This window comes from Jatropha curcas, chromosome 10, assembly GCF_041381405.1.
Source record: "Jatropha curcas cultivar XTBG-Jc1 chromosome 10, XTBG_Jcur_1.0, whole genome shotgun sequence".
Taxonomy (NCBI): domain Eukaryota; kingdom Viridiplantae; phylum Streptophyta; class Magnoliopsida; order Malpighiales; family Euphorbiaceae; genus Jatropha; species Jatropha curcas.
In genome coordinates, this window is record NC_143160.1 from 6796170 (window position 1) to 6811744 (window position 15575).

At 29.4% G+C, this 15575-nt stretch overlaps 1 protein-coding gene across 5 annotated transcripts; it reads left to right on the forward strand.

Moving 5' to 3' along the window:
* Nucleotides 1-690: 690 nt before the first annotated feature.
* On the forward strand, nt 691-10877 carry LOC105640616 (uncharacterized). 5 transcript variants are annotated; one of them, XM_089715658.1, is made up of 9 exons: nt 691-820; nt 2554-2636; nt 3164-3741; nt 6641-6764; nt 7547-7786; nt 7857-7978; nt 8829-9511; nt 10386-10417; nt 10533-10877. In XM_089715658.1, exons 1-9 carry the CDS (start codon nt 812-814, stop codon nt 10621-10623), a joined length of 1962 nt encoding a protein of 653 aa, XP_089571784.1. In that variant the 5' UTR covers nt 691-811; the 3' UTR covers nt 10624-10877. The 5 variants fall into 5 exon arrangements, with proteins under 5 accessions (XP_089571784.1, XP_089571787.1, XP_089571786.1 ...); XM_089715661.1 differs by having other exon boundaries at nt 3224-3741; XM_089715660.1 differs by having other exon boundaries at nt 692-820; nt 10318-10417.
* The last annotated feature ends 4698 nt before the right edge of the window (nt 10878-15575 follow it).

The following is a 15575-nucleotide window of genomic DNA, read 5'->3' on the forward strand; positions in this document are numbered from 1 at the left end:
TGCCAAATAGAGTTTGGCAATAATACATAATGAGGCCATTTATGGCAACAGCCAGAAAATTCATTAGTCACAGTCCAAAAGCTATTACCATTCTTGACCTGGCCTGAGTTGGTAATTTTATGAGAAGAAAAACTAAGAGTGAGCATTCAATTTAATCGAATCGGACCACATCAAATTAGTTTGATTTGGTCTAGCCGAATAGATTTTATAATGATCAAAATCGGACCGGATATTGTAGAATCAATTTGGTTCCGAAACATATATTTTGAACCCAAAAAAAATTAATTCGATTCGCTATGTAAAAGATTGAATCAAAATAAAAAACTAAACGATAATTGATTTTAAAAACTGACCGAATCAAATCAAAATAAATTTGGTTTGAACCAATTCATTTTAGTAATCAAACCAAATTAAATTAGAAATCCACAATTAAATCCCTGTTTTATAAGGAATATTTCAAATTAAACTTCAATAATTTTAAAAATTATTTGCATTTTAATATGGCTGATTGTAAGTTAGCTGGATGATACAGTTCACGTGTTTAGTCATAAATGACATGATAAATATAATTTATCTAAGAATTTCTCGTGCGAAAAGTTTAAGAAAAAAAAAGTCAAGAGATTTATATCTTCGCAGCATAGGAAATGTTGTTGTTATGAGGTTTTTTATATTTTTCAAACAACCAAGACATTACTCACCCTTCCATATATAGTGAAAAGGAAATTTACACAAGAAGAATTAAAATTCCCTTGTTTAGTTGAATTTTTGTTTTCAGAAGTTTGAAGAGCTACCTATTGATAGGAGGACCCTCATGGATAAGGTACAAGATTCTTCTTCTTCTTCTTAATAGAATTTCTTTTAGAATATATAAGCTAAATTATTTATTTATGTGTTTGTGACTTCAAATGTATATGTAGATTTCTGCAACTCACTGAGTGTTTGACAAAATCTCCTTGCCTTTATACTCTGCTGAAATTGTGTTTTTTTTTTTTTTTTTTTTTTAACTTCTTTTGCCATCTGATAGAAAAATTAATTCTTGAATATTTAGGATTGATTTGGTATAAATAAAGTTTATTATCTTTTAGGTTTATAAAATAATTTCAATATTTATTTCACTCTTTTGAATTTACTATAATTAAATCGGATTCTTATAAAGATTTAATTTGTATTTTAAAATTACTTATATGGTTCAAATCTTAATTAACCAAAATTTTTTATTATTAGTTCAATAATATAAAATTAAATTTATTTTTAAGATTTCAGGAACATCAACCCTTATATAATATAATATTTGAATGAATTTAATATTTTATGAGATTGATTGTTTGTAGTGATCAAATGTTTGTTTGCATGGAGAGAGAGTTGATAATACAAAAAACTAACCAGGGGCCCAATGCGAGGCCCAAGCTCATGTATTGGACCATAAGGCTGTAATAACTGAGCCCAAATGAGCTTTAAGAATTTCATGATCGGTTCATTTAACGAATTAGGTTGGTTTATTTATTAAACGGGCCTTAATGAGTCGGGCTGAACTTCATATAATAGTAACCGAACCGAGTCGAATTAAATTTTAAAAGATTATTTTAGTTTGTTTATTAAATAAGCCAAATTTTCTTAAACACAAACTCTGACTCATTTATAATATGAGTTATAAAAATTATTCGTTTAGAAATAAACTCGAATAATTATTCAAATAATTTTTTAAAATTCAGGGGTATTTTTGCCCCTTGCTCAAAATATGGCTCCCTCCATTTATTGAGAGAACTTATATAATATTTTTATTTGGATAAAAGAGAGAAATTATTAAAAAAACTACATCAAACAAAATCTTAGGTAAAATACCACTCAAATATCATGAAGTTAAGTACTACAAATACCATGACCGATGGTATTAACTATTATAAAAGTTAATAATTTATATTACATTTTTGTTATTTTAATACATAAATTTTAATTATAATTTCATTTTACTATTATGATATATAATTTACAAATTTTCCACTGTAAAATTGCAACGAAAAATCATATTTTAATTAACTATTAGTTATTAATATAAAATAATTTATATAATAATTGTACTAAGATTAGTATATTTATTATATTATAAAATATATTAATTAATATAAAATAAATTTGATAACGAATTAATTTATGAGTGTACTCACGAGTGTAATGAACGAGCTAATTCGTGAGACTTACCGCGAATGACTTGATTTATTTACCGCCCTAATCTGCCGAGGCGAGCTTAACTACCCCATCAATGACTAAACCGCGCATGGTATTTGCTCCGATTCGAAACGGCGTTCGCGCCAGCCAGCTCTCACGTCGTTCTCCGTCTCACTGTCTATGGGTGTCGTTCTTCAGCTTAATAGAACACACGATCATTGGTACAACCGAATTTACAATTTTTTTTCGAGCTTTCCAATTTCAAATTTTGACAGGGGCTTTTTATCGAACACTTACTATTCACTCTCACTTAAAGCTTTATGTTTACTGGCTAACCCGTCTATTGACATCTGTGGTTTCATAACTCGCGTATGTTATGTTTGGCAGGTTGAACAGTGTTATGTTTGTGGTTATGGCGGTCTTGGAAAATGTTTTGTACTCTGTGATCGTTGCAAAGCTCGTCTACATGTGTATGTATATTTTTCCTGTTCATTTTCTCGATGCTTTAAGTTCTTGTTATCCTTTTTTTTTTTTTTTTTTCCTAGTCGAGTTATACATTTATTCTAAGACGTTTTACATTTATCATTTGTTATATAATTATGTGTTCTTAATAAACCTTGTGCACTGGATCAATTTAATGAATATTCATCTGGTTGTGGCTTTGTTGGTGATAATTGGGCTTTGTTAGACATTGATGTCGCAATGCAACTGTCAGAAAAACACTCTTGTTGAAGAACAATTAAAAATTAGTTGTCGAAGTATTTTGTTATGCTATGGCTATAAAAAGTGTAAAGCAGCTAAGTGATATATATATATATATTTTTTTTCTGGAAAATCAATTCCATGAGCAATGCTGAACTCTTGTAATTGTTATGCTGTTCTAGCTGGCACTTTTTATTTTTTAAATTCATCTTACTTTCATTCCCTTTAGACATTGCACACATAACAATAATAAGGTAATTTCAAAATTTTGGTTTTGTGAAAAATGTTGCTCTAGCAAGCAAGGTTCACTGGAAACTAATCCAAGAGGAACTTCTCTTATTGCATCAAAATCAAGCTCCACTGGGGTAGCTATCCTTGAAAGCAATGAGATTTCTCCAATTGAGGAAGAACCAACTAAAGTTGGAGATGATGCATCCTCAAAAGGAAAAGGATGCAAATCAGTCAATCAAAGTTTTACGGAAAAATTTATCAACCTCGAAAAGGTATCAACTGAGGCGGTAAAGCAAGCAGCTGAAAGAGCATCATGCCCATCATTGGCAATGAAGAAGCCTTCATTTTCCCTGAGGCAATTGGGCGCTTCAGTGTCCCTGAGGCATCTGGGTGATGAGGCTGAACAAGCAGTTCATGGAATACCACCTCCATCTTTTCTAACTGGGAAATCTCCACAGCTGCCTGATTATTCAGGCAAAAAGAAACAAGCAATTAATGAAAAATTATCGGCTCCCATACCAGCAAATCCTCTGTCCTCATCAAGCCATGGTGATAAGAAATCAATCTATGAAGTGGTTACTCTAACTCCTTTAGGTGTGAAATCTCAGCTATCCCCTAGGCTTCCAAGGAATAAGCTTTCAGGCAAGAAATGCTTCAATCTCATGCATGACTTATTTATTTGTGCTGTAATTTTCATGTTTTTTTTTCCCTTTTCTTATCTACCTTAATTAGATGTATGATGGTTATTTATTATATTTCTCCAATTGTTTATTGCCGTATCCATAAGTAGAGAGGTCAAGTATATAAATTAATGAACAGAATTATTACATTCAGACACATATATGTTTGCCTTCTATGGAAGAAATCATAGATCAAAACCAGAAATGGTATTGTAATGTTTTCAGAATTTAACCAGTTACTTTTGTTAGAGTTAGGCTTCTTCTTTTGCAAAACATTTTCTCTGTAATTGGTTGTGCTCAAAATGTTGTTTGGAGAGTTGATGAAAAATAAAATCTAGATTTAGCTTTGAAGATCTCTCTCTGACCCCAACCTATATCATATGTTTTCCACTAGCTTTTTCTCTAAAGCAATCTATTTCTCTTTAGTTTAGGTCACCACGATAAAAATGTTCAAGTCAGTCTAAATGATTTGCCAATCGTGAAACAAGAGTGCAGTAATTTTTATCTTTTGGTGAGAAAAAATTCATACAACTTTCACTTGTTAGAGAAACATATGAAAGAAAAGGATTTTATTAATAAAATAGCTAATGATAAATTCTGACCATCTATAGAGTAAGCTTATTCAGTATCTGCAACTATATGTGGCTTTTGATTTAGGCATCTTCCCTGAGCATTTTATAAATTAAGGCTAAATATTGAGAATTGGTAAATGAATTGACCAGAACCTTCCAAACCAGGGACACCTAAGTGAAAAGAACAAGGAGTGGTTATTGGATTGTTATGGATTCTTGGATTGGGAATTGTTATATTCATCTTTTTGCTCTTGGAATGATAATTGGTAATGACATTTCAAATTTATAATTAATCTATTCCATAAATAGTTCTTACCATAGACCCTTCTTTTATGTTGGCTTCAATTTTGATGCAAAATCTGGCCAGTCAGAAGTGCCAAGGGTTACATTGAATCTATCATTTTTCTTGTTCTTTTGGGACCACTCAGTACATGAATTATGCTTTCTCTTAGTACCAAATTTAATGTTCGAGTTGTTGAAATGGGGTTTCTATTATTTCTAAAAGCATTGGTATGCACTTGACTCTATTAAGATATCATTACCTGTCCATCGACTCATTGGTGTGTTCTGATGGACATTTACATTGATTTTGGGCAAGTTTTGTTAGAAAGCTGTCCTTACTGGTCCATGTGTGAAGAGCTAGGGAATGAGGAGGGCCACAGCCCTTCAACCCTTGTGATCCCAAGGACACCCCTGCCCCTTCCTTCCTTACCCTTACCTCTATAAGCTCTACCCTCCACATCCATGTCTATCCAAGTGTAGCTTTTGGTTCCACCAATTGTCCATGCTTGGGTGACTTATTAATTAAGGTTTTTATCCTTGATAACCTTTAACTCAAATTTTGAATCCTTGTGTTCCTAAGGCATTGTGTTTGCATGGTTGAATGACAGAGCCTAAGTTTACCTTGAGCCTCAAGTTAGTTAAAGTGTAATGAGATGGTTTAGAGAGCTTCGATTTGGGGTTTGAAATGCTGAGTTATCGAGTCCTTTTAGTCCTCGCTTAGACTTGACAAATGAGTGGCTTGAGTAGGTTGATAAAAGAAAATCTTAACCTGTAATTTGAGACTGTTTTTTGTTGGGTTACATTGATGCGCAAGTAATAAAAATAAAATATTAAATACCAATTAACCCAGTTATTAATGTAGTTTGATTTGAGTTGATTAGTTTTTAATGGGTCATAGAAAGTTACTGAAGCCTAGTTCTTCCCATGGACTCATAGGATTGGGTTAGGTTTTTCTCAAGTCTAGTTGGGCTTTCCATAAAGCAAAAATTTTGGGGCCTCAATCTTGTCATAGTTGGCGGTATGGGTATCTGCTGCATGGAATGCTCAAGGGAACCACGATGACTGATTTCTTTGAGTGGCATCACCACACCTTGCCTTGCACCAGCACTAAATGCCATTGAACCTAAAATAAACAAAAAATCTTGGGTTTGTTTTTGTTTGGTGTGAAACATTCCCCTTACCGTTGTTTGCTTCCAAAAAAATCTGGCCAAAAGCATTATGCGTCACTTCTATAGTTCTATTCAAACAAGTGGTTTGCCTTGTATGCTGCCTTCACCATGTAACAACCCTTTTATTTACGTCTAATTGCTCGCAGAATAAACTATCATATTCATCTTTATACCAAAAAATGAGTTTGTTGCTATTCAAGGAGTGATTTTCTGTAGGAGCAAAGTAAAGCACTTCTTACACCAAAAAAAAAAAAAAAAAAAAGACACAAAAAGAGAAAAGAGTTTTGTGGAAACAAGGTAGAGCATGCTCTTAAGTACGAGATTCTCCCGTCCATCCTTATAATTATTATGCCTTAATTAGTCATTATAGCAGGTATCTAGATTAAATTTGTGAAATCCGACTTCTTTTTGACATTGGTATGTATATGTGATTTCATCTTCCATGATATTAAATTATATTATAGGGGCATTATTATATCTAAAAATGCAGTAATTAATAAATTTACCGTTAAAGAGACGTGACACATGCAAAGACATCTTGAAATAACCGTGCAAAATCATTAGAAGATATCGCTTAAAATAATCTGATGACATTGATTTGTTCAATCCTTTTTTTTTTTTTTTTCTGGCTTATTAATTTAGAGTTTTGTAGTTTTATTGTCCCGTGCTTTGAATCTGTGGTTTAATATTGTTAATAGTTGTTGATTCCTTGAGAATTCATGACATTTTTAATAATATCTTGATGTCTTCTGTTCTTGATAATGCTTGTAATCACTAATTATCCTTTATCATTTGGGTTGACCACTGTATTACTAACTTCAAATAAATATTTTCTCAGGTAGAAAACGCTACTATGATGGTAAACCCATAACTTCTGATATCGAAGAAAGTCATGACATGTACTATCTGCTTGATTTTTGGAAATACCCTTCAAACCGTCCTATGCTTGAAGCTGCATGGAAGTGAGTAGTAATATCTCTCTTCGTGGTGTTGCATCACATACTGTATATTACTGAAGGATGAGATGACTTGGTGCAACCTCTGATATATGTGTCTCAATGGGCGTATTAGAGGACTAGTGTCTCTTATCAATTGGATCTAACAATATTAATTTGGTAAATGGAATTGAACTTACCATTCCGAGAACGAAATCAATCCAATTGGTACATTTCTAGACGAATTGTGATGAGATACTTTGTACTGGGTTGTTTGATTGGATAATAATTGAATGAACTAATATTTAGATCATGGTTGAATACATTACTCACTTTAGGTCGCTAAAATTAATGACGGTGGTATCATATGCACTAATAGATTGCCAAAAAGTTAATGTTAGTAATATCGTGAATGTAATAAGAAGTAACAACAAAGGCTAGGGCCTCAAAACCATGATTAGTAAAAGTAGATTTCACACTTTTGAATCTCTTATTCTATCAGCTTCTGGCATTTTCTGATGATGCCAAAGGAAGTTGAGGGAACTATTTGTTTGCCATGCACTTGTGAATTCCATACTTGACTGGGTTATAATTAAATTATCCATTTTGCTTGGAAATTTTATTTATTTTCTTTTGTGTTTTCTTTTGACAGCAGTTATGGTAAAGAATTTGTCATTCTGAGCCATATAGGAACCTTTTTGCTGTTGACCTTTATAGCAAAATATTACAAGTCTTATTTGGATGTAGTATTGAATCCCTGAGCCTTTATTTTTTATTTATTCTTCAATTTTCCTCTTATCGCTATGCAGCGGAAGCTTCGAGATTCTCGATAAGGCGTTTGCTGGTAAATTCTATGGTGATTTTGAAGCTCATCTTCCACAATATCCATGCATTGTTGATAGAAGAGTACATCAGTTTTCCAAGAATATGCCAAGAGTACTGCGCTTTGAGCTGCTGCCCCGTTGCAACATTTGGGCTGAGACCTTTAAGAGTGATTTTGCTCCCGATGATGACATCTCGCTTTATTTCTTCCCTGGAACTTTTGAGAGGTTTGTTTTGGATCTAATATTTATTTTCTGTTGAAGAAGATGGGAATCTTAAAACTTGTACAAACTGTAGCCCCAAGCAGCAATTTGATCACCTGTGGAGGGTCATGGAGAAAGAAGATCTGGTAATGAGGAGTAGCATGAATGGTGTTGAGTTACTAGTATTCACATCCAAGCGATTGCAAAATGCTAAAGGCGAGTTCTTATTTCCTTTTTCCGTGTTCCCCCCCTGCTCTGGGTAAAAATTTTGTTGTTTCTTGTTAGCTGAATTTTGTTTTCTATACAAATATAGTAATATATTAATATAAATGATACTGATTGTAAATGCTGTTAAGTCCCAACCCCATTTGAAGTTTAGTTAGACAATATATGAAAGTTAATTAAGCACCTGTATTAACAACACAACATCAAATTAATATCCTAATCGTCTCGCACAGTTTGCCTCCATTCTAATCTCACTTCCTCCAATAATCAGATTGCAATTATAGTAGTATGACAATTGACTGCATAGAATAGGCGTATTGCAGTCCTCATAATATGTGGTTATCAAAAGAGTTTATGACAGTGATGTGATTTTAACAGCTTGTATTCCGGCATTGGATGTGGATTTGACATGTTTGCACTTTATGAGAAGTTATGGAAAACAGTATTGGCATGGATAATCCTATAATTCGTAAAGGCAATGATTAAATAATTATATCGGGATCGTCTCTGTCTCTTAAATATGATAACTTATTTACAAAATAAAGTATTGCTATTGTTACTTTTGCATTGGCACCTGGAGACTTTGAACTTTAAGTCCATCTTGGCCTTAGCTATCAATTTTTTTCCGTTTAATGTAACATTCAAGTGTGCTGCCTGTGATACATGTGTTAACTATAATAGTATAAGATGAATTATTTCCTTTTAAACAGCACTAGATGCATTCCATCTATATCAACATATTAATAGACTTGCAAGCCAAACATGTCAAGCTTCCTGTTTAGACCTTTCTTTTTTATGCTAGTATCACTTGAAAGCTCAGTACATATGACTGTTGTTGCAGAATTCAACTGGGAACCCTTCTTATGGGGAGTATTCCGCATTATGAAAAATAAGAATGTCTCTACTAGCATATCCACCAATAAACCATCTCAGATTCATGCCTTTGGAGTTGGGACTACAATCAAACCGCAGTCCTCAATGCAGGAAATTAAAAGGCTCAACGACCATGAAGTTCCTCCTGGGTTTTCTGGAAAAGGTGCTACCAAGGCTGCTAATGAGGCAACCTTTGATGACCCTGAAGTTCCTCCTGGGTTTTCTGGAAAAGGTACTAGCAAGGCTGCTAATGAGGCAACCTTTGATGACCCTGAAGTTCCTCCTGGGTTTTCTGGAAAAGGTGCAAGCAAGGCTGCTAATGAGGCAACCTTTGATGACCCTGAAGTTCCTCCTGGGTTTTGTGGAAAAGGTGCTAGCAAGGCTGCTAATGAGGCAACCTTTGATGACCCTGAAGTTCCTCCTGGGTTTTGTGGAAAAGGTGCTAGCAAGGCTGCTAATGAGGCAACCTTTGATGACCCTGAAGTTCCTCCTGGGTTTTCTGGAAAAGGTGCTAGCAAGGCTGCTAATGAGGCAACCTTTGATGATCATGAAGTTCCTCCTGGGTTTTCTGGAAAAGGTGCTAGCGGGGCTGCTAATGAGGCAACCTTTGATGAGTCTGGTTTGGTGGAAGTTCCTGTTAAACTTCATCCGGTAAATTTTTCCCCCTTTCTATATTCTAAGTTATTATGGCAGCAGTGGGGCTAACCTATTCAGATAGAATTAGCTGGATGGGCATGATAAACCATAATTTCTTGTTTCTGTTGCTGGCTTGTAACTTGTTGATGCAAATTAAAAGGCGATATGCTCTGCAAAATTTGAAAATGACATGGGAAACTTTCAAGCAGTTAGCAGTTAGTTTATGTCATATCTAGTTTGCAGTTAGAATTCATTTGTAAATGAATGATTCATGTTTGAAATAAATTTAAAATTGAAAATTCATTTGTTATTATTTCCAAAAAATACTCGTGGCATAATAATTTTAGAAAATTAGGAGGATGGATAAATTTGTCATAAAGTTTGGATTGTTTAAGTTTGTGAAATTCATTTGGAAATTCCAATTTTTTTTTGTTAACATTTGGTTTAGTTATATTGAAATCCATAGAATTAAATTCGTAGAATTTAAATCTTCTTCTTCTTCTTCTTCTTCTTTTCCCATACCACAAAATTTGGATTTTAATTCCACAAAATTTGTTAAAGATTCCCAAAACTTTTAACTTGAATCAAAATGGTCAATGTTGTGGGACCTTATGTTAAAGATTTAGGTCTACATATTTTAGAAAGAAATTTAGAAAATAGTTTATTTGGGATTATTTTGCTATTTAATTATTTAGATTATTTTTGGCATTTGACTTCATTAATTAGCACTAAACTATACTGTTACCCTATATAAGTATTATCAGGACTTCTTTTAACATTAGTTTGTATTTTCAAATGATTGAAGTTTAATCAGAGTTTAGAATGTTCCATTTTTTCATGTATTCTCAAATGTTTTGGTTGGACTTGATCGCGCCAATATGTGATTTAGCCATGGGAGAAAGAAGGGGCGAGGACCACAAGGTTGTGAATGTTCTGTTAGGCAATGTGTACAAGTCCTGCTACATTGATATACTAATTTACTAAATCTGCAATGCAAGTTTTTAATTCTACTTAATTATGTCTTCAAAATTTACAGGCTCTTGTTCCGCCCCCACATCTTTGGTCAAAGATTGCTCGTCCTGCCAAAATTGCCCGAAAGGAGATCCGGCGGGACTGAGAAACAATGAGTGTTTGCATCTGCATACCTTTGTGTTACTCCTGCTCTATTTGGTCATCTATCTTTGTTTGAAGACTTAAAGTTGGAGTTTATTTTCTCTGTTGAACAATGACTTTTCAGATTCTTGGTTCCTAAGCTAATGATCTTTTGATGTTGGACCAACGACCGTCTATGTTGGATTTCTTAGTTACCGAAATAATTACCAGAATGCGACTGGAAATAGTATATGGTCTTACTTTTATTTAATGTTTTTCAGATTGATAATATTCTTCTTTTGTTGGAAGGAAAGTGGTGAATGATAATTAATTATCCTAATGGTCATGCATCACAGGAGTCATTATTTGCTTAAATAATTATTTAGTCGATCGAGTTTTGGGTCATAAATTCAAAATTATAGGATCTCTTATTTATTAAAGACAATGATTAGTTCCTAATATCACATAATGGTCAAATTTTCACATTTTGTTTTGTTAAATTATTTAGTTTTTTCATCGACAAGTGTCATTTTAGATATTAAATACATGTAACATTTAATTTTTCACATTTAATTTATCAAATTTACTATTGAATTATTATTTAGTCTCTTGATTAACGGTGTTAAATAAAAAATTAAAATAGTTTAATTGAAATCTTAGGGTATTTAAAACGAAGTTATAATTATGATTGAATCCATGAAACTAAATAGTCATTTACCCATTTTGTTTCAGAAAACTGTCTGGATTGAACTGCATGTGCTACTCTCTTTTTTCTCATATTTCAATTATAACTTGCAAAAAAAAAAAAAAAATGAAATAGAGGGGAAGGCTTAAGTTAATGTAAATGAGAGTAGCAAAGAGAAAATTTAATTATAATTTTTGTCATAAGATGTAGTCTTAGTTTAAATAAAATGAAACTTACAAATCTTTATAGCCAATTCTAACTAATTTGGATTTGCCTGTAACTTGGTAAGGTAAGGGATAGAAATTTTGCCTCCTCCATTCTAAAAAATTCTGAAATATGGAAAAGTAATTACAATTAAGATAAGAGGTTGAAATATGAAATTAGAAGACAAATGAAGTAACCGAATTACCCGAAATTGGATTTTTACCCGAAATTGGATTTTTACGTAAATTGGATTTTTACCCGAAATTGGATTTTTACGTAAATTGGATTTTTACGTCGAGTCGACTTTTTTTTTTTAAGTTTTTTTTTTAAATGTTATAATTGAATGTTAAAAGTCACAAAATTGAAGAGCAAATCATCATTGAATAATAAAAAAGATAATAAATGATTAAGAAAAGTGAAATATTAAAAAAATTAATAAAAATATTATTAAGAATTTCAAAATTCTATATTTTATTTTTTTTAATAAATATATATGAATGATAATGAGACATGATATTTTTATATTTTATCTTTTAAATATTCAAATTTATTTTAATTATAATTTAAAATAGCTGTAGGAAAGAGATGAAAATATTTATTTTTTAATGTTCTTTTTTCTCTATTTTTGTATGATTTCATAGATATATTTTTAAAAAATAAATTTTAAATAGAATAGATTATTTTTTTGTATGGTTATAGAGAAAATTCAGAGTTTTTTTTTTAATCTTTTTTACTGAAGTTAATTAACTTATTTATTTTAAATTGTAAATTATAATAATGGATAAATTGTTTAACTGATCAATATTGGGATCCTAACACGATTGTTTTGTAATTTTCATTTATTGATTTGTTTTTTTTTTTTGTTTTTTTTTTTTTTTTTTGTTCATCGACGTCAAATTTCATTAAATTATAGGATTTTAAATTGAAAAAGGGGTTGTTTTTTAAATCAAAATTGATAATTTTTGTTTTCATGTTATATGTTGTGTTCTGAGAAGAGTTTCATTCTAAATAATAATTTTTTATTTTTTTGTTATTGAATTAATTTATAACTAGTATCACTTTAACAGGAAATAGATGACAATTTGATGATTAAGTAATTTTAATTTTTTTAATATTTTTTCTCCTATATTTTTTAATGCATTGGATAAGCAATATTGTCACTAGCCAAAGTGAATATCATTATTGATTCAGATTATTTTTTTTATTTTATTTCTTTTACCTAGCAGTAAAAAATAATTTATCATTTTTTATTGGTGGTTAATAAATATTGATTTGCAATAGAGTGAAGTGAGACTTTTTTTTCTTAAAATGTTATAATTGAATGTTAAAATTCATAAAATTGAAGAGCAAATCATCATTGAATAATAAAAAAGAGAAAAAAATGATTAAGAAAAGTGAAATATTAGAAAAATTAATAAAAACATTATTAGAATTTCAAAATTTTATGTTTTATTTTATATATATATATATATATATATATATAGAGAGAGAGAGAGAGAGAGAGAGAGAGAGAGAGAGAGAGAGAGAGAGAGAGAGAGAGAGAGAGAGAGAGAGAGAGAGAGAGAGAGAGATATATGATAATGAGACATGATAATTTTTATATTTTATTTTTTAAATATTCAAATTTATTTTAATTATAATTTAAAATATTTTTAGGAGAGATAAAAATATATATTTTTTATTATTCTTTTTTCTTTATGTTTGTATGATTTGATACATATATGTTTAGAAATAAATTTTCAAATAGAATATATATATTTTTTGTATGGTTATAGAAAAAATTCAGAGTTTATTTGAAGATGATGTAATGTTTTTTTCTTTTTTATTGAATTTAATTAACTTATTTATTTTAAATTGTAATTTATAATAATAGAGAAATAAATATATAAATAAACTGACTAGCTGATCAATATTGGAATTCTAAAATGATTTATTTTGTAATTTTCATTTATTAACTTGGTTTTAAACACTATATTCTATATTCTATATTCTATATTCTATTCTAAATATGATATTTTTTTCTCCTATATTCTAAATCTGTTTCACTAGAAAGAAAATAGTGTTTATCATATTGAAGAAAAAGAACTATATTTTTGTTTTAGGTCACTTTCTAGGATTTCAGAATTTGTGTGTACTTTTTCTTTAATACACTTGGTAAGTAATATTGTCACTAATCAAAGTAAATATCATTAGTGATTTAGATTATTTTTTCATTTCATTTCATTTCATTTTTTTTTTTACTTAGCTGTAAAAAATAATTGATCACTTTTTATTAGTGGTTATATAAATATTGATTGTAGTTGAGTGAAGTGGTTGAAGATCGAGCGATGACTTGTTTTTTTTTTTTTAAATGTTACAATTGAATGGTAAAATTCATAAAATTGAAGAGCAAATCATCATTGAATAATAAAAAAGAGAAAAAAAAAATTATTAAGAAAAGTGAAATCTTAGAAAAATTAATAAAAACATTATTAAGAATTTCAAAATTCTATGTTTTATTTTTTTAATAAATACATATATGAATGATAATGAGACATGATAATTTTTATATTTTATTTTTAAAATATTGGAATTTATTTTATTTATAAGTTCAAATATTTTTAGGAGAGAGATAAAAATATGTATTTTTTTAGTTGATAGATATATGTTTTAAAAAATAAATTTTCAAATAGAATATATATATATATATATATATATATATTTGTATGGTTATAGAGAAAATTCAAAGTTTATTTGAAGATGATGTAATGTTTTTTTTTTTTTTATCTTTTTTGCCGAAATTAATTAACTTATTTATTTAAAATTGTAATTTATAATAATAGAAAAATAAAATACTTAGATAAACTGATTAATTGATTAATATTGGGATTCTAACATGATTTCTTTTGTAATTTTCATTTATTGACTCGGCTTTAATCTTTTTGTGGTCCGTCAATACCAAATTTCATTAAATTATGGGATTTTCAGTGAAAAAAGGGTGGTTTTTGGAATTAAAATCGATAATTTTTGTTTTCTTAGTATGCGATAAGAGTTTTACTTTAAATAATAATTTTTCATTTTTTTAATTGAATTAATTTATAACTATTATCACTTTAACGAGGAATATGTGACATTTTGATGATCAAGTATTTTTAATTTTTTTTATATTGTTTTTTCTTATATTCTAAATCTGTTTGACTTGAAAGAAAATAGTATTTATGATATTAAAAAAAAAAAGAACTATATTTTTGTTTTAGATCACTTTTAGGGTTTCAAGAATTTGTATGCATATATTTTTTTCTTTAATGTACTGGGTAAGTATTATTGTCATCAGTCAAAACGAATATCATTATTGATTCATATTATTTTTTCATTTTATTTCTTTTACTTAGCAGTAAAAAATAATTTATTATTATTATGTTTATTAGTAATTATATAAATATTGATTTGCAGTTGAGTGAAGGGGTTGAAGATTGAGTCATGGCTTTTTTTTTTTAATGCTATAATTGAATGTTAAAATTCATAAATTGAAGAGCAAATCATCATTGAATAATAAAAAAAGAGAACAATAAAAAATTTTAAGAAAAGTGAAATATTAGAAAAATTAATAAAAACATTATTAAGAATTTCAAAATTCTATGTTTTATTTTTTTAATAAATATATATATGATTGATAATGAGACATGATAATTTTTATATTTTATATTGTAAATATTCGAATTTATTTTAATTATAATTTAAAATATTTTTAGGAGAGAGATAAAAATATGTTTTTTTTTATGTTTGTATGATTTGATAGATATGTTTTTTAAAAAATAAAATTTTAAATAGAATATATATATTTTATGGGTATAGAGAATATTCGAGTTTATATAATGTTTTTTTTTTAATCTTTTTTACTGAAATTATATATGTATATAAAATGATTTCAAGGTTTTTAATTAGCAAGGTTGAAACGACCCGAAAATTTAATTTCGTAGAATTTTCATTTAAAAACTAAATTTTTTATTTCAACCAATGAGATTATACCAGCTAGTATTTTATTATTGCTAAACTGGATCCGTAAACCAATTCGATTTTTCAAAAACCAAGCGAAAAACTCGAAAACCAAACAAATTG